The sequence below is a fragment of the Clarias gariepinus genome, chromosome 1, assembly GCF_024256425.1.
Source record: "Clarias gariepinus isolate MV-2021 ecotype Netherlands chromosome 1, CGAR_prim_01v2, whole genome shotgun sequence".
Classification (NCBI taxonomy): Eukaryota; Metazoa; Chordata; class Actinopteri; order Siluriformes; family Clariidae; genus Clarias; species Clarias gariepinus.
The window spans coordinates 24,976,511-25,003,014 of record NC_071100.1 but is presented as its reverse complement, the minus strand read 5'-3'; the positions used below and the strand labels follow the sequence as shown (position 1 = coordinate 25,003,014).

Here is a 26,504-nt window from a genome sequence, read left to right as displayed (position 1 = left end):
TTTTATAACATTATTTTTGTGCTTCACCAGTGCTTACACTACAGTATCCCTAAAGTTTTATTAAATATATCACAAGGTGTTTAAAAAACATTATTTCACATAATACATTGCATAACATATTGCAGACATTACACAATGCATACCTGTCATTCATTACTGCTGAATAAATGGGTAAATGTCCTTTTACCGACTTAAAAACTCTCCAAAAGATGCTGTGCTTCACTGATCATGTGACAAAAAAGTGATTTATAGCATGATGTCCTTTGCTCAAAAATCAGCCAACTATACAGTATGTCAACCTTTTATCAATACATGGAAGTTTAAAACTTTTTGGATTTCAAATGAAAGCTTTTATTATAAACCAACAAGAGAAAGATTATTTTTTATTATTGTATTTGTATTATTATTGAGTGTATTACTCGACCTCTGTGCAGCTTTTGACACCATTGATCATAATATTCTTCTTCACAGATTAGAAAATGTAGTAGGAATAAGGGGAACAGCCCTCTCCTGGCTCAGATCCTATTTGACCAATCGTTATCAGTATGTAGATTTAAATAGTGATTATTCTGCATGTTCTCTAGTGGAGTTTGGTGTTCCACAGGGTTCAGTTTTAGGCTCACTGTTTTTTTTCCCTTTATATGCTTCCTCTGGGCAACATAATCCATAAGCATGGTATTAGTTTTCATTGTTATGCTGATAACAGTTATATTTCTTAAAAAAAACAAATGAGAAAGAACAGCATGCTAAAGTTGAGCAATGCGTAAAGGATATAAGAGACTGGATGCTAATTAACTTCCTTCTGCTTAATCCTGCATTTTTATAGTTACATTTCCCTTGGGTAAATAAGCAGGAACTGGGGGACTGATGGACATAAAGTATTATGGTGAACTGGTATGTTTAGATGCTGTCTTCCCCTCTCTCATTGATCACTCAGGTTTGTTGACGGTGAGGTGATTGGTTGCTTTACATCTCAGGGAGCCCTCATGTCTGTGTTTCCTTCTGGCTCTCCCTTTTAGTTATGCTGTCATAGTTAGTCCTGCAGGAGTTTTTGCTTGCACTCTACACTAAATATACATTTACATTATACATTGTGTGACTGTGACCATACCTAACTGTTATCTCTTCTATTCTGCTCTCCCCTCTCCTGTTCTCTCTCCCCCTCTCTCTCTCTTTCCCTCTCCCTGTCAAGCTACACATGTTGTTCCTGAGCTGTCAGTGATCCAGACTCCCTCTGCCCTCTGGACCTGTCTGACCCATCCTGGTGCCCAGCTTCTGGTTGGAGATCTCGTCACATGGATGCCCCGTATGTCTCTTTTGGATGAGTCTGGTGTCTGGGGATGGTTTCACTCTACCATGAAGACGGTTCTGGCCTCGACTTTGACAAACGATGTTGACCGCTGTTTCTCTGAGGACTTGACTTGGCTGCAGTTGCACGATAGTTCAGTACTGGAATTTCCTACAAGTCTACCTGAGCCTCCAATAATTACCTGGACTCCACATTAACATCAATTAACATCAACTGTTATAGCTGAACTGCCTGCCACCTAACACAGTATAAAAGCAGACCAATTCCTGCTTTCTATTTCACCCAAATGAGGATGGGTTCCCTGTTGAGTCTGGTTCCTCTCAAGGTTTCTTACTATTACCAACTCAGGGAGTTTTATCTTGCCATTGCTCAAGGCTTGCTCATCAGGGACTATCTGACCATTTTGATCCATACACATTCACATTCCATACAAACTTAAATAATTATTTTGATTTTGTAAAGCTGCTTTGCGACAATGACAATATTTAAAAACGCTAGGACAATAAAATTTAATTGAAATTGAATTATTTGTGAATCATGATCCCGTATGTAAATGGTAGTTTTTTCTATTTCTGTTTAAAAGTTACTATCCTGTTAGCAAACATTTAGCTTAGGAAAAATCAATCATTCAGTGTAGGAAGGAATTGCCTCATTGGCGCCACACCCAGTCTCTCATCTTAGTTCCACCTTCAGAGCAATGGCCAAACCCGAGCAGAGCGTTTCCAGATGATGAGCTCAGGCGTGGGAATGCGGAAGTGCTAAGTCAGCAAAAGAGTGGGCACGTTGTTTGCTTCTGTGGAGATATCTCTGGGGCAGAAATGTTGTCTGAAACCGTGTTAAATAGGAATCTGTGATGATTAGAGATTGAGAACAGGTCTGTTGGGAGCAGTGGATGAGGTGGTGAAAAGCAAAGGGCAAGGTAAATAGAGCAGGAGTGCACAGCTGATTATGGGTTTGATTGTGATGTGGGCATGACAATCTTAATTAATTGTACTATGAATTATTAGAAACATTCCTGCCTCTACCATGGTCTGGCATCCACCCAAAATGTATGAGCATGTCACACTGTGATTCAAATTTACAGGTCATGCAGCCTCATTTCAAAAATGATGCCCTTATTTGTCATACAGTATATACATAGCATCAGAGTAATACTTTTTTTCTTATTTTGTTATGAAGCAGAGTCTGAGATGATCTGGCACCCATAGAGCTGGCAGGGCTTCCTCGAGGTCCAAACATTGGCAGCTCTTATGCCAACCTTATGATCAGTTAACTGGATTACCGGTTAATGGCCTTACCGATTAGAATATTACTGACCTAAAATCTTCCTTTTGAATGATTTCTTTGTGTTTAATACCCCAAGATTCATCCCTCAGACACACATTTTGGTTCAGACTGAAGCTCTGATTTGGAACAAAAAACAAAACTACAGTTCGTGAATTAAAATTATACCTAGTTCACCCTCTCCCTAAAGCTTCGAAGCTGCTAAAAATTTTATAAAATGCATCCATACAGGCACAGTATGACTGACTGATTATTAGATGCTTCTGGTAAGGCCAGTGAAAAAGAGGCAAAGAAAAAAAATGGAAGAGCAGATATAGTGCATGGAAGATATGAAGAAGAATTCTTCGTCGAGATAGAGGTAGAAGTGAGAGGGAGAGGACATTATTGCAAGGGAAGGTGACTGGGATGTACATTGTATGTGTGTGGGGAGGGTCTGTGACGCAGAATGTTTGGAAAAGATAGAGTGAGTGTGTGGAAAAGAGGAGTGTTTAAACAGAGGGGAGAGGGACAGCCAGATAGGATGACATTTACGGAGTGGTGGCAATGGAGAAGGCATGAAGGTTAAAGCAATTTCCCAGAAACACCACTGGTGACAATTACTGGCAGACCTCATGAGCAGTATGACACACAGCCCCATGTCTGCCCGCTTCACTGAATCTTTCACAAAGCCACATCGAGGTCAAAGTTCTGAAGCAAAACATTTATTTAAAATTTATTGAAAGCTGGTGCAGCCCTGACTACCTATTAAAACCTATAATAAGCCCACCATTGCAGTGTTGTGTTTTTCGTTATAAATGCTTTAATAGGCTGATAAATTATTACCTTTTACTCAATTGAGCATATATGACAGATGCAGGCTAATCGTACTAATTTAGTATAATCTTGTTCATTCCGAGAGACAATCTTTCTCTTCCTTGCATCAGTGACATTGACTTAATCTTGTTAAAACTTAAGAAATGTGGCCAGTAATCACTCTGATTAAAATAAAGCATGCTGTTTCTCAGCTGTCTTCCACTGGACACCTTTTACACTTCTCTCATAGTACTTTAACCTTTTAGAATATAGATATTTTTTACGCTCGACTTCTTTCTCATTCAGAAACTGCCTTTATATCACTCAAAGCCTCTTGCCTTTCTGTGACTCTGTGGAAGATTTAAGCAGAATGTTAAATGGGGAGAAAAATTTGGTGACTTGCCGAAGGGGCGACCTTCAGTTCTGAAAAATAAAGCCAATGAGGAAGTGCCAAAATGTGCATTTCCACTACTGGGAGATGACTTGAAATGTGAGTCAATACCCATAGAGCTGCATGTTAAAATTTTTGAAAATCTATAACAGAAATAAACATGTTTGCAGCCTAGTACAAAAATGATTGTGGTCTCTATATCTAGATTTTCCATTCATGACCATTGTCTGGGGGATAATTTTTTAATGTACAGTGATGATTGTGATAGAGCGATGAAGATGCAGTCATTTATTGAGGAAAGAAAGCTGTCTACTCTAAACCTACCTGGCCCTACAGTATGTAAATAAGGAACCCCCATCCCCTAGCTAAATTATGAATGGACTGTGATTTTTGAAAAGCTGGGTTAAATTTTACTTGCCGCATCCAGGCTTGATTACTATCAGTCTTTCCAGTTGAATCAAGAAAACACTTAAATCATACCTGTCTAACAAAGTGAAGCATGCTAAAAAATCTAAAAAAGAAATGTAAAAATAGATGAGAAACGAGATACGATGTACTGTATAGCATATGGATGATGGAGTTTAATAAAATACAAAGTAACATTAGCATATAAATTAAAATTAGCCACCTTTTAATTTTAGTGGCCCAGGTATCATCCTTTTGTACCCCTTTTTTTGGCACGCCTGTACTTCCTGGCTTATGTTGCCAAATATATGAATAATAAATATATGAATAAATGCCATGATGATTAATACTCAAGAAGGGGAGGAAAAACTAGGACCCTTTATTTTCCTATTCAAGAAATGACATATCACTTTGTCTTTTGGGATTTCATCATTTTGCCTTCTTTTTCTCTCCAACCTCCCCTCATTTTTGGCAGTGCTTCCTCACTAAAGGTTTTCCAAAGAACAGATATAACTACGCGCAGTGTGAGAGAGAGAGAGAGAGACGGGTTGGGTTAGTCTTATTTGCATTCAGAGCCACTTGCCAACTCAGCTACAGGAGGAACTGAAGAGACACCCTTTGAGCAGCAGGGTGAGGGGGAAAAAAAAGAAAAGCATGCAGTAGGGGTGAGAGAGACAAGTGAAAGAAGACATATAGCATGAGGTGGCAATAATGCTTGTGTATGATTGTGAGTGTATTTGTAAGAAAACAAAAAAAACAAATAGAAAAGAGATACAAACCACTATAGAGCAGGTATTGAAGTAACCTGAGCTCCTTCTGAAGCTACAACAGCTGAGGGTTCTCTCTATTACATGTCTCCATCTCAGAATATTATTTTGCTAGAATTTCATAGTATAGTACCTTGACCTGTAATAGTGACACACCGGTAGAAATTTGCCCACTGATACAGACTTTTAAACATTTGAAAATCTCTCTGGTGGAGAAAAATACAAAACCACCTTATGTATTGGCCCTTAAACAGTCAATATTCACGACACACCTGGACATATAGGATGGAGGTTTCACTTAGGATGCCAGGTGTTTCTCAGCGCTAGTGAGTGTACCAGCCCTAATGATATATACAAGGTGATAACAGAATGTCACAACTGTGATTGGGACAATGTCTACTGTTAAACACACTAAACAAATATAAGTTTAGTGAGAGACGCACGGCTCCATACAAATCTTGGGCATTGTCCTTGTTTCCTTCAGGTCTTCTATTTCTTCTCATTTCTCAAAAACATGTTGTACTATACTGTAGATGGATTAATCAAATTTGGTTCCAAATTTTTACTGGACTGTCAGACCATCTAGTCTTGTTTCAGCATGACAATGTTGCTGTGCACCAAGCAAGCTTCATGAAGACATGGTTTGCCAAGGGCGGAACTTAAGGGATCTATCTGCACAGTACCCTGGGCTCAATCCTGACCTCCCTAATAATATTCTTGGGGTCATATCTAAGTGGAAAACCTTTCTAGAAGAGTGAAGGTTATGATAATGGCAAAGGCGAGACTAAATCTAGAACAGGTTGTTCAAAAAGTGAATACTGATGTGAAGGAAAGCTGTCCACAAACCTTTGGTCATAAAGTACATTTTTGTACTGATGTTCTGACTTATTTGTTGAGAAGAAACTTTCACTTATCACTATAAGCCCTAAATAGCTTATTTGGTAAATGTGTTCTCGGTTCCGCCTTGTTTCCTTCATTGCAGCAAATTTCTTTATGTGGAACACTTTCAGTTTGTTAAGGACTTCAGTAATGCAACTGATTGATCCTAAATGATTTTTCATTAGCCAGGTTGTTTAAAAAGTATGTGTACAGCTGGCCAATATTTAAAAAAATAATCATCATCATCATATCCTCATATGCACCCTGTTCTAGTCCATGCTTGCCTTAATTAGAATATTTTAAGTATAAAATATCATCCCGAGCACTGTTTGCATTTCACAGTCTTTATTATGGTATAATGGCCAGCTGTTCCAAAACATTTTGTAAATGCAAAATACCCAAACACTCCTGCACTTGCACCTACAGTACCTCAAAGGTACTTTGTTCTCTTTTCTCTTGAATAGCCGTCCTCAGTCCTGGGACCTGTACCTTTCAGTCTGACACTAATTAAAAAAGCACTATCCACACTCACTCAGGCAATACCTCAAAATGCTTTATCATTTCTCTGCCAGAAAAAGATCTTTACACTCCCTCAACAAATGTATTTGTTTCTTTGATATAAAACGTGTATATATACTGTATATTCAGTATATTCACCACTACTAGACTGACAATCCTTATACGAATCTTCATGCATGAGAAAGTTAAATACAGTGCCCAAAGTCAAAGCAGAAAAACATGAAGAAAGTTATTAAAATATTGTCAAAGCTTTGAAGCTTTGTCAGAACACTGTGAAATCCATTATAACAAAATACAGAAAATATATACAAAAATGATGAAAAATAAAGAATAAAAAAAATGGCAAAACAACACTCAATGTGTTACTGGATGAAATTACAGATTTCATGGATGAAATACAGATCGAGCAACTATTGACCTTTTGCACGTGATGTCACATCATCTGTCTGCCATTGTCCCATTAGTATCCACTAAAATGGTGTCTGAAATAGTGTTATGTTGCATGGCTAGATTACCAAATCCTTCTTGAACCCCTGATCAAGGGCATTACTTGGGTGTTTTGAACATTTAGTTAGCTGGTAATTAGAAATCTTGATATGTCAGTGTTGATTTATCTGGAAATTTGCACATCAGCTTCTGCTTCAAACTCGAAAAAAGCCATTAGCCAACTACAGGGGACATGAGGATCAACTCTAGAATCACTTTTTAATTCTTATGTATGACAGTTTTGCAGGTTACACAACAATTGTTTAAAGTAGGTTCAACTAGGTGGTCAATAACCCTATTATGTGATTTTTTTGTTGATATTGTGCACGGAGGTGGAAACATTATGCTTTGGGGCTGTTTCTCTGCTAAAGGTACAGATTGACTTTGTTGCACTGAGGAACCAATGGATGAGGCCATGTGTTGTAAAATTTTGGATGAAAACCTCCTAAAGATGGGTTGTGGATGGGTCTTCCAGCATGAAAATGACCCCAAACATACTGCCAAGGCAACTAAGGAGTGGCTCAAGAATAAGCACATTAAGGTCATGGAGTGGTCTAGCCAGTCTTCAAACCTTATTCCAATAGAAAATTCACGGTGAGAGCTGTAATCTTAAACATTTGGAGCAAAATGCATCCCAAGATGTGTGCAAATCTGGTAAACAACTACAAGAAACCTCTTCCCACCGTGCTTTCCAGCAATGGTTTCTCTACCAAGTACTAAGTCATGTTTTGCTTGGGGATCAAATACTTATTTCCCTTATTAAAATGCAACTTAATTCATAACATTTGTATCATATGCCTTTTTCTGGATTTTTGGTTGATATTCTGTCTCAATCTTTTACAATAAACCTATGATAAAAATTATAGACCCTTCATTTCTTTGTAAGTGGGCAAACTTAGAAAATCTGTAGGGGATCAAATACAGTACTTATTTCCCCCACTGTATAATAACTATATATACCTACAACAATATATTGTTGGTGTTGTGGATACAAATATTATTATTTAAAGGGGAATTCGAGTCACACCAGAAGACTTCAAGCATAGTATGGTGATGAGACTCTTTGATGGGATACAGTAAAATATTTAAATAGTGCAAACGTTTTAAAGAAGGCCATGCATCTGTAAATGACGATCCTTGCCAAGGTGGCTTCGAACCCACTGCCATTTTTCCTGTTACCATTCAAAAAGTGTTTGCTGATTCTTGAAAATTGACAGATAACTTGCGGAAGAGACGCATCTGTCCGTGGGAACTATGGATACAATCATTTGAACAATTCTTGCACATTATAGCCTCAAGAAATGTCAAAACCTTCCAGCAACGTGTGCAGTCCAGGCAATGCTCACGTGTGATTTGAACATGCGCTGTGTTGCTGGCAAGTTCGTAACCAGACTGTTGATCTAGAAGCAAAAGTAACACAGCGTCGGAATCTGCCGAGAACTTTGTCAATGTGCCTTGGATGATCTGTCCTTCATGTCATGTCGAGGAGCCCATCATCTCCATGACTGAAAACGCAAGGCAGGTCCACAGCTCGACCAAGTGCAAGCTCATCAATGCAGCTCAACATTTGCTGCATTGTGCATCGATAATTCGTCCCCAGCTGCCAGACCATCCATAGTGAATTCCACTGCCAGGTTTAAAGGTGTATAACGGAGTATGTATGGGGAAAGCGATCAGATCTGTGATGCATAAATCTCGAAACCTTTTGATACCCCCTTGTACCCAAGCACTAATTACACACGAATTAGTGCATTAGAGTTGCATGGGATTATATAGAGAAATAGAGGGTTTTTACTCTCATAATTGCGTTCTGTTATTCTGCACAATCAAAGTCTCAGTTGATTTGAATGTCCCTTGTATTATTATTATTATTATTATTATTATTATTATTATTGATTTTTAGTGTGTGTAATACAGCAGTAGTTTAATAGGACTAGGCTAAGCTTTGGCAACAATATATTTAAAAGAGCTATACCAATAAAGCAATACTGAATTAGATATATAATTCCTCACACTCCACTTACTGCAGAGTTATCGAAGCAGCAAAGCAGTCTTGATGACATTACAAGTCACAACACTTTTCACTGTAGCAGCTCTTACACAAGTGATGTCTAGTTACAAAGCTGCTGAGGTTGAGGGGCTTCTAAAATAGAGGAGCCGACAGTGGATAACTGACCAAGAGAGCAGTAGAAAGAGATAAGACAGCACATCACGTCAGCCCTAGAGAATTTAACATCTGCGCAATAACGGCATAAGTCAGAAGTACACACTCTGTCACACATGCACACACTCCAGAACTTTTTTCTTTCTGCCCGCATCTGAATCTATAAATAACATGCAGTCTGCCGTTGTTTTAAATTCCCTTATTGAGAGACTAACAGAACGACAAATGGATATGCATACACACATGCTCAATCATGCACACACACACACACGCACTCACACTACACAGAGAGCCCTTATGTGATGCCTGACAGCTATAGGCTGGAGTAGCTGCAAGGTTGCCAAGGCGACCCTGTGTAGTCTCCACCTTCTGCCTTCAATCTCAGCTTCCTAAACCTCCACGTCTTCATCCTCTCTTTTCATCTCTCCCCCTGCCTCTGGCTCTTCATTATCCACTTTGCTTCCCAGTCATTTTTCAACCCTTGATCATTTGTTTCTTTATCATGTTGTCAAACTAACATTTTAACACAATTTGCCATCTCTCATCTTTTTCTCTTTCTTGTTCTCTCTGTCTCTTACATAAACAAGCGTAAGGTAAAACTTACTGATTCCTTTCGTTCCTATCTGACCTCATCTGATGCTAAAGATAATAACTCAACATCAAATGTACTAGATGCTGGAGTTAAGTCCCTGGTTTCCCAAAACGCCTTATTTAAATGTACAGTACCCTGGAGTCTTCATATTTCCAGTGTGTGTCTGTGGTCTGATAACTTCAAGCTGCTTTGCTCTCCAGTCTACAACAACACTTATCCCTGCAGAGGGAACAGGACCTGTACCATCAGCTCTGATGCTCATTAAAAAGCTCCATTTGCACACGCTCAGGTACTGCCGTTAAACGCTTTCTCATTCTTCTAAGAGAACTGCATTCAATTCCCTTTCTATCAATTCTCCTAGCTTTCTGACGAACACACACTTCCCTAATCCCCTCCCCACCCCTCCACAGATAAACAGCTCAGATCAGGGTATGACTCCTAATTATTTTTTGCACTAAGGCCACATATATCACATTTGTGCTGCTTGTTATTTACACGTTAATTCACTTATTTATCCACACATTTGTTTTATGCTCCCAAAGGCTAAGACAGTTTTATCCATACAGATAGTAAAAGGCATTGTAGAACGTTCCTTTGAGATAATTTGGCATCATTATGCACACTTTAATTGGATCCTCACAAAGTATAGCCACTAAAAGACCGAGTAGTGACTGTTGGCAAAGTTGAACCATAACATTTAATCATTTTAATGCTGAAAAATATAGCGCACATTTATGGCCTAAAATATTGGAACAGCAAAGCCTATTATTTGAAGGCATTTGAGTTTAATACCAAGAGATGAATATGAGACAATAGATTACAATTTCAGCTCAATTTCCTGATATTTAAATCCAAATTTGTTAAAGAGCACAGGACATACCACCCTTGGTATCAGACCACACAACTTTTAAGTGAACAAAAGTATTTTAAGAGATTTAAATAACTTGCTCAACTGTTGTAGTCTGGTGGTGTTGGTTCAGAACCCGTGACCTTATGATCCATATTCCAAGACCTTAACCACTGAGCTACCCTCCCATGTTGTGGGGTATTCCCACACATCTCTCTGGTACTTGGTTTCATTTGCTGACCACTTTAATGTCTGGTATTTTAGTGTCCTTTTTCATTTCAGGCCATTCCAATTTGTTGTATTGGCCAATGTTTGAGCAATGAATCTGCTTGATTTTCCGAGAGTAGACATTTAAAGCTATTAATCCATGAATGTATTTTTTTTTATTACTGGACCTTCAGATGTCTTTTAAATGTGACTGCATATTATTCACCATCTCCACATGTAATCACATATAAAACATGGCTAAAGTTTTTTTCCCCTCGATTTGTGCGATTATCCAATGATTTTGTACATGTGCGTACACTGAACTAAATATACAATTAAAGGTTCAGGTTTATTGAAAAGCATATACTGTATAAAGCACCAATTCAATCAGCACAGTCTGGCAGCTTACACTGAGAAAATGGGCTTATTATCTAAAGCACTTATATACCAGGAGCCTATTATGTGTAGTGCAATGATGTAACCGCACAGGTTAGCAATCAGCCAATTATCAGCTAATTATCAAACCCCCTTTGAACTGACTTAAATAAATGTGTGAGATAAAAGTAGGTTTGGGTACAGTCAAGGACATAACACTTATTGTATGAAAAAAAAATTGCAAAAGAAAGGATTCTGAGCAGGAGCGAAAGACTTACACAAGGCGAGGAATTAAGCAGAAGAAAAATCGTCATGAGAAAGTGAATACTGCAGCGTCCAGCACTCAAAGAATTGATTGCAGCTAAGATGTATGGGAGGATATGCTGCGTTTTGCAGGGTGAGCTAATCGTTCCCATAGACACTGACTGATGGGATCTGATCACACATGGCTGCAGCACACAGACTAATACATGAAGGTCCTCACACTCCAGCTCACACACATGCATAAACAAATGGGTTACACCCTTTAGATCATAGGTAAACATTTTAGTCATGATAGGTGAGTATTGTAAAGTGTACAGTGCCCTATTTGGTGCTGGATAAGGTGTGCATGATTGTACTTCAAAAAAAAAATGGCTGGGTGTCTGAAATAAATTGGCTGGATTAAGTGGAATTTAGAGATTCAGGAAGATGTACATGGACTGATTTGGATATCACCAAAGCTTAAAGAACTCATTGATTTGCTACACTGTTGTAACGGAGAGAAAGAAGAAGAAAAAGAAGCAAAATGTGCTCAACAAAGCTAAAAAAAAACTGCTGTTGGTGTTGACAGGCAGGAAAATAAAACAAGCATTTTCACACCAGGGGTGTGCCAATGAAAACTCACACACCTACTCAAACACACTCAGCAGAGCCCCAGTGGAGTTTCACTTGCATGTTGATGTGTCACACTGTATTATCCCGACGTTTAATCCACTGCGGATATGTGTCTGCATGCTGTTACACTCTAAACCAAGCACCTTCCCTTATTATTCCAAAGGAGTTGACTCTGACATAAACAGGGTTTAGTAGTAGTAAAAAAAAGAAAAAGAGAAGAATAATTTTTGTGAGACCTTGAACATCTCACACCAAGAAAAAAGGTCAAAAACAGTTGTGCATCACTAGATCAGAGAACCAACCTGGTGGGTAATGAGGAAGGTATTTATTGCAAAAGAAAGAAAAAAAAGAAGAAGAAAGTAAAAAAAAAAACCTGAGCTCGCACACTGGCGGCTTAATCCACGTTGTGGTTTTATGTTCTTTGAAACCCCAGGACTCAATGAACCAAAAGATTGACAGATAGTTCTCACTTTCCCCAGCCTTTTAAAAATCCTTCAGTCATTTCAGATGTTAATTCCTGGTTCGATTTCCTGCGCTTCAGAATGAGCATGTACCCTGAGACAGATTTCCCCTTTGCACCGAGCGTTCTGTATTTTTCTGACTGGTATTAACTAGATCTGGACTCACACGCTCACGTCCCCAGTGCAGTATTAAAAAAAAGAGAATAATATGAGATCAGGATTAAGTTTCATCGCAGATGGACCCACAGTTATATGCCAGTGCCACAAATCAGCACCGCAGCCTGGCTGAAATCTCTGTAGTCTCTATTCAAGTTACAGTACATTTAATACTTTTTTAAAAAGGCATTTCAAATGTAAATTGCACCAGCTTGCATTGAAAAAAAAAAAAATAGCGGTATGCATAGAAATCATACCATCAGTGTGTGGCAAAAAAAAAAAAAAAAAAACCTTTAGGAATTGTACCCAGTGGTATATTTTTCACATTAAAGATTTTGCATCAACAGGTCTCTGTGAACGCTAGCTCAGCAACATTAGCCTCAGATTAACACACACCCTGGCCTTGCTTAGTGATTTCACCTGTGTGTGTGTGTGTGTGTGTGTGTGCGTTTGTGTGGAGAGAGATAGAGAGAGAGAGCGAAAGGACATGAAGTGAAGTGTTTTCAATTAAATTTTCAGTTGCGTAAGAAAAAGGAAAAACCCCAGTGTTTAAACCAGATAATAAAAAGTCCTAAAACAAAAGACCATGCGAAGATAAATGAAAAATTAAGCTTTAACAGCCTTTTTTGTATAAAAAATATTTTAAGACATCATACAACATCAGATTCATAATCCTCAGTCTAGTGTACTGAGCATTGTGTTATAGATGGAGACAAAAACAAGAAAAAAGAATGTGGAAAAAAAGATTAAGTGTTAAGTGTTTTGTCTCCTAATAAGCAAAAAATGAGCAAAAAAAAAAAGCTTTTTCTTGTATATGTTCTGTTTGCTGTATTGCTTTTGTATATGTTACTGTAGCTGTGAAATATAAAGTATAATTAAAAAGAAAAGTTTCATTTAAAATTGAGTTGGAACAATTCTTAGTACAATTACTAATATTACCGATATCATTAAAATGTATTAAAAAAAAGCTAATGTATAATCTATAATGTTTAATCTGTATACTTGTATCGTGTGCAGTACTGAATGTGGCAGCTCACCATCCTCGGTGGGCACGTAGACGTTCAGATAGAGACAGTCCTCGCTCTGGTTCTGAATGTAAGTAGCAGCCACGTCGAGGCTGTCAGTGAACCACACGGGCAGCATGATCTCAGGCAGCACGCCGTGGAGGTTCTGTGGGCACACGGGTGCAAACTGAGTAGCATTTCGCACTTCAGGCCACGAGCCGGGTGCCTCCGGAGGCTGAAACCGGCGATCTCCAATGGGCGGTGTGGCATAGGGCACGCCCAGGTACTGCTCCACAGGGCCCAAAATCTCATTATTTAGTTCCTTTTTGAGTCCACGCAGCTTTCCGTAGTTGGTGCTGACCACTGGGTGCTTGGCACTGGGTTCAGTGCGCTGACATGTGCCTAGAGTAAGCCACAGTGCTAGGAACAGGACATAGACGCAGTTGAGAGTGTCTAATCTGCAGGCATAGCCCGAGTCCCGCTTGCAACAGGGTGGTGGGCGCATGACTGCTTTAGCCATTCTTTTGTTTATTATCATTCAAATCAAGAAGTGTGTGAGCGAAGTGATTGTCCACTAGGATAGTGGAGAAGCGTTATCCACTAGGAGAAGCGTTATCCTTTTTCTTTTGGGTTGACGAGATACTGTGGACAGATAGGACAGGAATAGGGAGTCAGGTGAACAGAAGGGACAGGGAGGAGAACAAAGACAAGCGTAAGATGTTGCCAGTGGTGATTTCAGCCCTGGCAAGTTAATGTGATGTGGCAAAGGTCAAAGAGCAAAAGTCTGTTACGTTCCATTGCCCGACAATGTCCTCATTGGGTTGGTCACACAGACAATCACGCCTGGGCGTCCTGTAGAAGACAAAGAAAAAGTGCAAAAGTCAGGCCTTTTAGCTAGGAGAAATTGTTATACGTGCAGTTGACAAAAAGGTCAGTCTGTATCATGACAAAACCAACATTCCTGATACATCCTATAAATCTATTCTGTAATAATGGTCTGATTCTCTGTTGAACAACATGTCAGCGATGTTTTAACCTCTCTAGTACCAACTCCTCCACTCATTTACAGTAATTACACTACTATTTAATTAAGCATAGTCTAATTACAAGAAAAGTCCACTATATTTTAAAATACCTAAAATTCTAGATTAAGATCAGATGTATCCAAAATCTCTCAAATGTTAACTTTAATGGCTCTGACAATACAAACAAATTAAATGCTATAGCTATCTGTCACCATTTAAACCACCTTGGTGAAAACAAAGTGCACATAACAGAAGATTATAGTGAGGTGAAGTGGATCAGTTCTCAGTCTCACTGTCACTTCTGTTAGACTTCAGATTTATTCAGAAGCGAGATACACTTTCTGAAACTGCCATATTGTAAAATGTCACCCTATGACTTTACAAAGTTGTCATTATAGAAAATTGCAACCCTGCAAACATTACATACTGTATGTTGCTTACAGTATGTGCCTATGTGTTGTCACTCAGAAATATAAAAAAAGAGTGTTGAAAGTCCTGCTAGAAACTGCAGCACATTTTTACAAAAGGGTTTTACAGAAACCACTTGTTTTCTCCTCTACACTTTAATACTTTTAGCCAGTGAGGTTTTCTCGTGTTTCCATCTTAACTAAAACAGACAACCAAGAGCTTTTTCCGCTCCCAGTGCCTGGTGCTTCCTGTAAATCCCTTGATATAAAAACACTCCAGATCACATATTATAATATTGTTTAAAATGAAAAAAAGGGGGCTTGCCAGAATGTGGGAGTATTTTTGGAGTATTTTTTTTAGGAGTATTATTGTCACTTTCTACCTCAGTAAAAAAGTTAATCTTGCAAAACCATACGCCAGGGAGCAAAAATTGTAATTGTATAACACACTAATCAACACTGACCTATTTATTTTTTATTTTTTTTGTAAAGGATATTAGAAAACGTATGCTAGAGTAAGTGACATTTTCAGAGCACACTCCAGAAAATGTGGCTGCAGAAACAGTTTTTATACTGTGTGGTACTGTTGAATTATAAATGAGCTGGGATTTGGTGAGAAACAATTCTTCTAAACTGATGATAAAGCTCTTTCACGGCTCAGCCTGTTTGGTCTAACAAAGGTCGGTCCATTGTAAACACTGATACTGTTGGGCTATGTGAAGAAAATAATGTGAAGAGATGAAACCGACAGTAATTAAGAACAGAGACAAATTCATTACATATTGAGCACTCCTTGCTGTTCCTTTTTTAGGAATCTGATTATAACTGTGATGAATCAGTGTTTTTTTTTTTCACGATTCCTCTGGAGTTACTATTTAGCTGTTTGTGCACGAGCAGCTGTTTATAGTGAGCATTATACACACATCATATACACATGCACATATGCACACATGCCCTACAAACAGCACAGTTAGAACAGCGGAGTGCCAGAGAACATAAAGATCTCCAAAGCCAGTGAGAATGAAGAGAATAAAAGAGGGACGTAAGCAATATTCTCACGTTGTCATCATTATCATCATTGTCATCATCGCTTTCATTATTTCCACAGAAACAATCAGCAGTCTGAACACTCTCCCTTGCCCAGTTTGTCCTGCTCTATTGCTTTGTTACTGTCATATTATACTCTATCTTGTCTGGTACCGCTCTTGATTACATTCCCAGTATGTTCTTGGGTGTCTGAAACACACAAAGTGATATACAATTCTTTGTCAGGAGACTTTTTTTTTTTTTTTTTTTTACTGTGAAAGGACCAGAGCACTAAGGAACGTAATTTTAAACATTTCTCATGATATTACTTCCTTTAAAACTTATTACGAACCCCAACCTTTCCATAATTTCCCCCAACATTTTTATCTTCAATTTGATTGGCTGTGTGTCAGTAGCTACGTTTACTGTATATGGCGCAGTGGTAAAGTGCTCGCCCTATCATCTGGAGATTGCGAGTCCGATTCCCGGGTGATGTTGTAACCTTTCGCAGCCGGAGGTCTGGAGAGAGCTGATTGGCCGAGTATTTACATTTCATTAGAATTTAACTTCTTTTTTGGCTTAAACAAAGTGTTTCTGCTTGCTGTTAGGCGGTTTATCTGCTGAAAATATAACAAAAGAAGAAGGAGAAAAAGAAGGCTACCCATCTTTTCAGACAAATCTCTGCCTCATATCATGCGTTATAATTGGTTACTAGAATTCAGGCTAATAGATAATGTGTTAGACTTGAAATCATGAACCAATCAGTGCCCTTTCTGCCACCAAAGACTCAGTAGAGAAAAGTTCTAAGTGAAGACCAGTGAATTCAAATTCAAATTCAAATTCAAATTTTATTTGTCACATACACAAACATACACAGTACGAAATGTAGTGAAATGCATTATACGACTGCCATTGACCCTAAAAGAGAGTTAAATTTTACAAATAAGAAATAAATATGAATAAAAGAAATACGATAGAAATTAAATTAAAAATTTAAATTAAACTAGGAAAAATAGAACTAAAAATAAAAATAGAAATGTGCTAGGAAAAAATAGAACTAAAAATAAAAATAGAAATAGAAATATGATGTACAAAATAGAAATATACTGTGCAAATTAAAATATACTGTACGGTGTGTGCAAATATGCATAGAGCAAAGTGTCTTAGTGCAGAGGTTAGAAAGAGAGAAGAGAAGAGGGTTTGTGACATAGGGAAAGGAAGAAAACTGTTCCTTCCTGGAAACTTGTCAGGTGACCTAATGTTACCCCCACATGGGGCAAACATGCACAGAAAATATACTTGTTTCAAATAGAGGAAAATAATCAAAGTGTTTACACATAGATAAATTGTACTTATTTAATGGATAATAAAAAGTTTACGCCCTCTCATTTCGATGAAAAATTAATTCCTATCTGGCCGGATTAGTTCAGAGGTGGTTACATTATGCATTTTTATTCTGATGCTGTTATTCCAAATATAAATGGAATACTAGGGTCTATACAAACCCATCTAGTGATGTGAGATTCCTGGTTTGTACTTAAACCACATATCTCAACAGAAGCTTGCAAATACACACACTTATAATATACACAGCAAGTAAGATAACACAGATACACCATTTACTTGATTCGATGTGTGGGCGACTTATTTAATTCTTTTTTTTCCCCCTAATAGTGCATAAATGTAAATGTTTAAACTTAAATAACCCTGGGAGTAAAAATTTTGATTGACAAAAGAAATCAGCTATGATTTTTGGTTTCTTTGCTGCCTAACATAACATAATGTAACAAAAGCAAGAGATTAGAGCAGTGAAATGAAAAGATACTGCAGTATGAATAGCATTAGTTGTAATTGTCATATTAATCACTGCAAATTTGATTTCATCTATCCAATCAACCCATCCTCTCTTATTAGTTATTTAAAATAACACTTAATCTAGCACATCCTATTTTTTAATACAATCCTCTGACAGTTAATCGTTCATAGTGCTGAATGAATCCATGAGATATGACCCATGAGAAGTTGAGGCCATGAAATTGTAATGTGCGAACAGGATGTAGGCTGTTTTTAAATTTAAACTGTTAAATTAAAAAACAAGGTCAATGTTTGGTTAATTTAATGCATAATCCAAAAAAGAAAATGTTCCCACGGTTTAAAGGACAAACTGATTAAGTACTTGCCTGCTTACACCTCAGTTAAAGCAAGCAGTGTTCCTAATTTTATGCACAATAAAGCATAAAAAAGCAATACTTTCAGAAAGAAATAAGTCATTAGTATTAATTATGTTATCAATAGCAGCATATTTATATGTATTTGATATTAGCCTGGAATATGACATTCCATATGTTTTAAAGTGGGTTTACAGCCTCAATGGCCTATTATGGTGCCTAAATGGTGCTGGACATAAGACTTAATTTCATGACTTACTGTAAATAAAACTATGCTTAAATTCAAGGTCAGATTCATGCATAACTGCCACAAACCTTTGTATGGTCCTTATGCAAAAACCTGAATAGCACATCAGTCTGTAAGTATGTCTGAATACAGACACAGATGCCTGAAATTTTCATTTCAGTATTAAATCATCAGAAATGTTGGAATGTAATTCTAACACAAGCTAACACAACTAGAAGTCCTCTTCAGAATGTAACAAGTGGCTAAGGTTAGCTTGGCAAGTGTGCTGAGCTTGTTTTTAATTTACTCTGATAAAAGCAGGCAGCAATACTGCCAACGGCCTTCCTAATCCCACCTTACAAGTATATTCATAGGTTTGTATATCACTGTATAACTTTGCTTTATCGCAGAAACATTTGTTTATGTCTAGCCATGTTGGTCAAAATGTGCCATGACTGAAAGTGCCCATGATAGAATGTACAGGAATATTTAGTTAGGTAAAGTATGTAGATTAGATATATTAAATTGTAATTTTTTTTTCTATTCGGCAGGTTATTAATTACATTGTCAACCTTGTTTGATGGAATACAATTTTGATTCTGATTGGCTGCATTCCAGCTGAAGTCTTCCAGGTTGTTTATTCCCAAATCAGGTATATTATTACTGGATTATTAGGCTGTGTCTAATGAACGTAAGACTCGAGAGTAAAACCACCTGAAATCAGTCACCTGCATTAACACAATCTAATTCCAATCTGGAATCAGAGGTCTTACTCATTAAGGATCACATCAGGCAAATGAGAAATGCCTGCTTTCTGATCCTGAGCCAGGGTGAAACAGCACTTAATCACACTCTGGGCTTCTGACGCCTGTGCCCTGTAGGCAGCCTAGAGCAGGGACAGACTGGGCACAGCACGGCCATGAAGCTGGCGCCGGATCCATCACCGCAGGACACTCAGGTTATTTGGGTCTAAATTGCTTAATTGGCATTGTTACAAGGCCTAATTGGGCTGTAGTGGGCACACTGTGAGCGGGTGGCAGAAAGTGATGAATGGCTGGAATAAATAAGACAGAGAGAAGAGAAGTATCCATAAATTTGCACACATGTTCGTACACACAATGCTCACACACACACATGGTATACTTTCTGCTGGGGGCATGGATTAGAGAGCTGTCATTAGGCCTACCTGAGATCATGTTGATAATTTCAAGTGTGAGAGCAGGTGGTCCATTGTTCGCAACTGTGTGCATTTTTGATGTGAATGTTTATGTGTTCAGCACAAAGCCCTTGCTCTTGAGTTCGAAACTTAGTACCCTGGGAGATGGCAGTGTGATCATGTTTTTATAAGTGTGTATGTGCGCATGTGTGTGAGAGCCTGCTCATCAATAGCAAGGCAGCCAACGGCTAGGTCAAACTTCGGGGTTCGCACTTTTTCTCCTCTATTCATCTCTCTCTCCTCCCAGAAGATTAAGCTAAGAGTCGATCAGGGCCCTGCTGAGCCAAGAGCGATAGAGCAAACAGATGGATAGAGAGACAGCGGTCATTGTGGGAAAAAACAAGTAGGAGCACAGAAGTATTGCCAGAAATTGCATCCAGAGCACTATCTCCTTGTCGCTGGAGACAGTTTGGGAAAAAAATTATGACTATAGAAGTCACAGAGCACTTCTCAACACTGCCCATTTAGGCATGAGGGAAAAAAAATGAACTGGTGTTCAGGTACCCTGCCATCTGATGGGCCTTCAGTAGATGTTCAAGAGTTCCTCTATTCCTACAAAGAGTTAAAAATAATAATAGTAATAACAGCTTCCTTTATTATATGTGGTACTTTAAATACAAAGTTCCAACTTTAAAGTTGCTTGTGAATGTCTCCATATGTATTTATAAGGGAGAGCATTGCAAACAATTTTGCTACCTGAGTTTTCTGATATCTGTCACCGACCCTTTCATAGTGATAGTAAAAAGAATTATTTTAGCTGTAATTTACATTTATAGCATCTGGCTGATGCACTACTTCAGGGCAATGCATTATTTGTCTGTTTGGAAAGCATATGCTTATGCTTATGCTGATGTTGGACTATCCAAGGATAAACTTTGCAAAAACCTTAGGTGCTTCCAGTGTCATTCCAGTGTTTATGTGACATGTACAGTCAGGCCCATAAATTTTGCCATTTGGCCTCTGTACACCACCACATTGCATTTGGACATAGACACTTAAGGTGTGAAAGACTTTCAACTTTAATTCAAGGTGTCTGAAAAAAATGTGGCATTTACCGTTACAGTGATTTTCAATCATCAACCTCCCCCCCAAACTAACAATGTTACAAACATATGGACTCTCTGTAATACTTGGAGGAAAATCCTGTGCAGTCAATGATTGCCTGAAGTCTGGAACCTATGAACCAAATGGACCAAATGCTGAGTTTCCTCCCTTGAGATGCATTGCCAGGCAATTACTGCAGCTGCTTTGGACTGCTAATTGTTTGTGGGTTTTTCTGCCCTTATTCTTGTCTTCAGTAAGCGAAAAACATACATACAGTATTACGTTGAAATCAGGTGACTTTATTTAGCCAGTGAAAATATCCTATTTTTAAGTATTGAAAGAAAAAAAATCAGTTTTGCAACGTTTGGCTGAATCCGAGCAGAGAGTACAGCCCTATGCACTTTAAAATTCATCCTGCTCCCTTTTTCAGCAGTCAGGTCATCAATAAACACCAGTAACGCTGTTTCATTTCTTGCCATACATGCTTATTCCATAGCACCTCTATGTTTGACAGTTGATGTTGTATGCTTTGGATCATGAGCTGTTCCTTTCTTTCTCCTTACCAAGTTAATCTTGGTTTCATCAGTCCAAAAAATCTGACAAAGTTAAATCTGTCCTTTAAGTTCTTGAGTTATACCAGTGTGTTGCACCTTTTTATGAAGCATCTATAGTTACTTCATTAGGCCATCTTTTGAATGTAGACTTTGAGAATGACACGCCTTCCTCCTCAAAAATGTTCTTGAATTGGATAGATGTTGTGAAAACGCTCTTTTTCACCACGGACAGAATTCTGCGGTCATTCACTTTAGGTGTCTTCTTTGGTCTTACAGCCCTTTTACTGTTGCAAAGCTTGCCAGTTAATTCCTTCTTTTTAAGATTGTTTTAAACTGTTATACTAGCCACTCTCAATGTTTTTTGCTATGCCCCTGATATATTTTTCTTTAACACCCTAATGATGGCCTCCTTCACTTGCATAGACATCCCATGTTGAGGGTTCAAGGGGACATGCAAATGTAACACTTGAAACCACCTCCAGGAGTTTTATCTGCTTTATCTCTCTCTCTCTCTCTTTCTCTCTCTCACTCAAAATGGTACAATGGGGGTAATGTTTGCTTATTACTGTGATTTTTGCTGCATGTTATGTTAAAGTAGTGAAAAAAGATAATTGATTAACATTATGAGATAGTGCCTCAATTATCCTGGAATGTGCCACATATTGCTTTATTTAACACTTCAATAAAAGGAATTTTTATTAGGAAGTCTTTTCATTCAAGTGTTTTGCTAACGTTTGCCTCATCTGCTTTTGTTACTGTTGCCTTTAATTAATAGATAGATAGATAGATAGATAGATAGATAGATAGATAGATAGATAGATAGATAGATAGATAGACTACCATTTAAAAAGTACACTTTCTAACTCTATGATCGTTCCTGATTTTTATTTCTTTCTACATTGTAAAGGAATGCTAAAGGCGTCCAAAAATGCATTAATCTCCTTTGAACAGTTAATGGTGAGATGTGTCTGCTACTTATGCTCTGTAAAGATTTCATAACGCCTATAATCTGAGGTGCTGTTAATTGGTCATTTTTCAGGCTGATAACTCTAAATGAACTTCTCGTCTGCGGCAGAGGTAGGTTTTGGTCTCGCCCTCCTGGGATGGCCTTCATGAGAGCCAGTTTCATTATGGGGCTTGACTGATTTCGCAAATGCACTTGACAATACTGTTCTTGCAAGAACTATTACAGGAAGGCTGACCTCTGTGTCTTAAAATAACAACTATTAACTATCAATAACAACAACTGTTGTTTTTCTTGTTGTTATATAATTACCTAATTCCATATGTTATTTTATTGTTTTGAAATCCCCAGTATTGTTGTAGAATGTAGAAAATAAATCACTAAACAAAAACAAAGAAATTTGCAAGTGTTCTAAAACTTTTGAACGGTAGTGTAGATGGATAGATGGATAGATAGATAGATAGATGGATAGATGGATAGATAGATAGATAGATAGATAGAATAAGTTGGAGGCTGTAAGTTTAAATCCCACAAGTAAGCAAGGCCATTAACAGTCAGGTGCTCCTCTAACCCTCACTTCTTTTAAGCAATTAGTCATTTTTTATCAGAATCCGAAAGGACAGGCCAATGGCAAAGAGACACACACACTTCGGGAAATGGAGGTCACAGACCATCAGAGCACAAAATTGGGAACAATATGCCCTGAAGAGTTAAAGTCAAACATTTACCGGGGTTTAACATGGGCGGGGTGCTTCTAGAGAGGTCACGCTAGCAAAGGAGAGCACAGAGCTAATGAGACAGCATACACTAATCATTATACTACCTTGCTAGTTACAAGAAGTGTGTGTGTGTGTTTGTGTTTGTTTGGGCCTTCATTAATCTAAGTGTATCTGTGTGGGTCTGAGAGGCTGGACAGATGAAAAATGTCACAAGCCTGTTAAAATACAACCACTGTAAAGAGGAGAGGCAGGTCAGGAGCTGTCAGCATGTCTCACTCTGGTTAATACTGAACAGCAGGCGGAGTTCAGCCTCATCCATATTCAAAACACACACACAAATAGATACCAAGTGAAGAGAAAAGAACTCACAGGTGCCTGCCTGCTGCACTGCGTTGAAACTGCTTATGTTTACTGATTTTATTTTATTTTATTCCACTGTATATGTTGCTATTTTTATAGGCGCTGTAATTTTTGCTATAAACTATTCTTCTTTGTTCACATTGCTAAACTGACCAAAACCAAAATCTGACTATTCTCTTTTAAAGCAGGAGGACCAGACAGTTTATAGCCACTGAGGTCATTTCATTGTCATCTTAAGACTGGACTATTGCAACATGCTTAAGCCAGTTCTGCCCTTGCCCGGCATTTGAGCCTTTCATTCCATTCAGAACGCAACAACTGTATTGTTTTCAACCTCTGCAAATTCTTCCACATCATCCTAATATTGCTTTACCTTAACTAGCTCCCTACGGATGCCTGCACCACTAACAGTGTGTCCAAAAACAGACCCCATTTACACACTTTACTCTGCACCACACTACCTTTGGGTATTTAATTTGACACAAATGGATCCAACCCCCCTTAACAAATAGAGAGGATAACATAAAGACTTGTGTCTGTTCTCGCACCCAGGTGGTGTATAAACTTGCCTTGGCTATCCAGAGGGCTTAAAACCTACCTCTTTACCAAGCACTAAGATGAGTGCTAATCTAATTCAATAAACTGAAATATACTTTTGTGTGAATTATTTGAGACTAGAAAGTTCTTCTGTAAGTCACTCTGTATAATAGTGTCTGCTAAATGCTGTAACTGTTATTGTTTTTGTGACTATCTATTTGTAATGTAGATGTTAATAATTAGTCATTAGCATAAAAGGTTTATTCAATAAAAGTGTATTAACTGTTAGTGTTGCATAATGCATAATGTTTCTCTATACGGTAGCTCACAAATCTACAGTACCAGTCAAATGTTGGACTACATTCAAACCTTTAAATTATTTTAGTTATTTTAAGACATGAAGGTCGGCTGTTCTGGAATAGTTGTTGCAAGAACAGTATTGTCAAGTGCATTTGCAAAACCCATCAAGCACCATGATGAAACCGGCTCTCATAAACACCATCCCAGAAAAGCAAGACCAAAACTTACCTCTGCTACAGAGAAAAAGGTTATTTAGAGTTACCAGTCTAAAAAAAAAAATCTTATTTACAGAACCTCCGATTAGAGCAGTTTTAAAAGTTTTACAGAGCATACAGTAAACACCAGACGCATCTCAATATCGACTGTTCAAGGGAGATTATTGGGTATTCTGGACGCCTTAACATTATAAAAAAAAAATCAGGAAATACCCGGCAATTAAAAGGTGTGTCTAAACCTTTGACTGGTAGTGTATTAACTTTTGCACCACAATTGGGTGCATATGCAGTTTAGATGACGCCAGTGGTAGCTCAGTGGTTAAGGCATTGGACTACGGTTCGGAAGATCCCAGGTTCAAACCCCACAACCACCAAGTTGCCACTGTTGGGCCCTTGAGCAAGGCCCTTAACCCTCAACTGCTCAGATGTGTAATGAGATAAAAATGTAAGTCGCTCTGGATAAGAGCGTCTGCCAAATGCCTAAATGTAAATAATGCATAATATTAGACATTGTATTGATAACATCCTCATTTTTGAATAAGACCAGAGACAAGGGCATGTTTTTTGATAGCCTTGTTGTTTATCTTAAATTGTCTCTTAAAACGATTTGTGCTTCGTTCATTTTTCTCACATACTGTAGCTAACTTGATGGGACTGTGCTGGTACAACTTTGTACCAATGTAAAATTAAACAGAAAAAACGTCATGTAACCCTTACTCACTTATCGTCTATACCACTTTATTCTGGGGGGCCTCGTGGGGGGCCTGGAGCCTATACCAGGAGACTTGGGGCACGAGGCGGGGTACACCCGGACAGGGCACCAATCCATCGCAGGGCATACACAGACACACGCTGACACACTCATTCACACACTATGGGCAATTTGAGAACACCAATTAACCTAAACTACACAGAGTCTTTGGACTGTGCAAGGAAACCGGAGTACCTGGAGGAAACCCACCAAGAATGGGAAGAACATGCAAACTCAATGCACAGAGAGGCGGGAATCGAGCCTGGACTAATCAATTATTGTTTGTTAAAATGTTCAAAAAATGTAAGAAAAGTGTGCCCAAATCTGCCATTCTTAGACAATTCCGCATAAATGTGAATTTTCAACCATACTGAAACTCATCTTGATAAATAGTCAGAATCACTAGTTCATTAAAATCTACGATTCAATATCAATTTTGCTCAGCATCAAAGAAGCATTAATGTAACCTTAAACTATACTTAACACATAGCGTCAGCAAACAATTATTCAAATTACCCCAGTGAATTGGCTCACATTAAGTGAATTCCCTAAAGATTATTTTAAGCAATATCTTTTATGTCTTTTAAAATTTAATTTTAGGCAACTTGTTTTAAAATTGATCTGAATAAATGACAATGTGGAATAATAAGTGAGACTTTATTGTAACCTTAATAGTGGCAAACCAGTCTAATTGGCCAAAGGGTTAAGTACAATTAAGATTTAATAATAATAATAGTAATAATAATAATAATAATAATAACAATAACAATAATAATAATAATACTTTCAGAACATGACTTTGAACGAGAGAGAGGAGAAAGATGAAAGCATGGGTGAAAGGCTCAGAGGGAAGATGAGGAAAAGGCTAGACTGAGTCATGTATCATGAATTCGCACATATCACAGTGATAAGGTGAGAAGATGGGAAGGTCACATGCTGGGTTATACATAGGTAACGCTTTTTACTTCCTCTTCTTCTTTCTCTTTTTTTCTCCCTCTGCTTTTCCCCTTCTCCCTCATCTAATCACACCCTTTCCTTGCATTTCTCTTTTGCCGCCGTTCACCCTAGAATAAATAGAATCCCGATAGTGTATATGTTCTGTCGTACACTTGTTTCATGAGAGAACTGCTCTAGAGAATTAAACAGAGTAGCTACTGTATTTATGCACATTTAACTGAAAATGACCATACAAGCACATATGCTTCCTCTTCTCTTACCCTGGCTGCCACACAAACTTCATATTCTTTCTCCCTGCCCTCTCTTTCCTTTTTTTCCTGTTCCCTTCCAAATCAAAGTGTTGCATGGCTGAAGGCAGTGTATATCTCCTCCCACACACACACACTCACACTTACAGTCTAAAGCTATATGTGGATGCAAGTTTATTTAGCGACCTGAAATCTATAGACATGTCCAGACCAGGTCCTGAGATCCTGGTTGTGGAGAGTGTCTGAATGGCAGTGCAGTTGTGTTTCTCATTA

At 38.1% G+C, this 26,504-nt stretch overlaps 1 protein-coding gene across 1 annotated transcript in view; it reads right to left on the bottom strand.

The window, feature by feature from the left end:
• nlgn2a (neuroligin 2a) overlaps positions 1-26,504 on the bottom strand; it is a 199,665-nt gene that overhangs the window by 94,205 nt on the left and 78,956 nt on the right. Inside the window, exon 2 of the mRNA XM_053492131.1 lies at positions 13,548-14,366. Within this exon, the coding sequence (XP_053348106.1) occupies positions 13,548-14,052 (505 nt within the window). The 5' untranslated portion in view covers positions 14,053-14,366. The remainder of the gene's footprint in view (positions 1-13,547; positions 14,367-26,504) is intronic.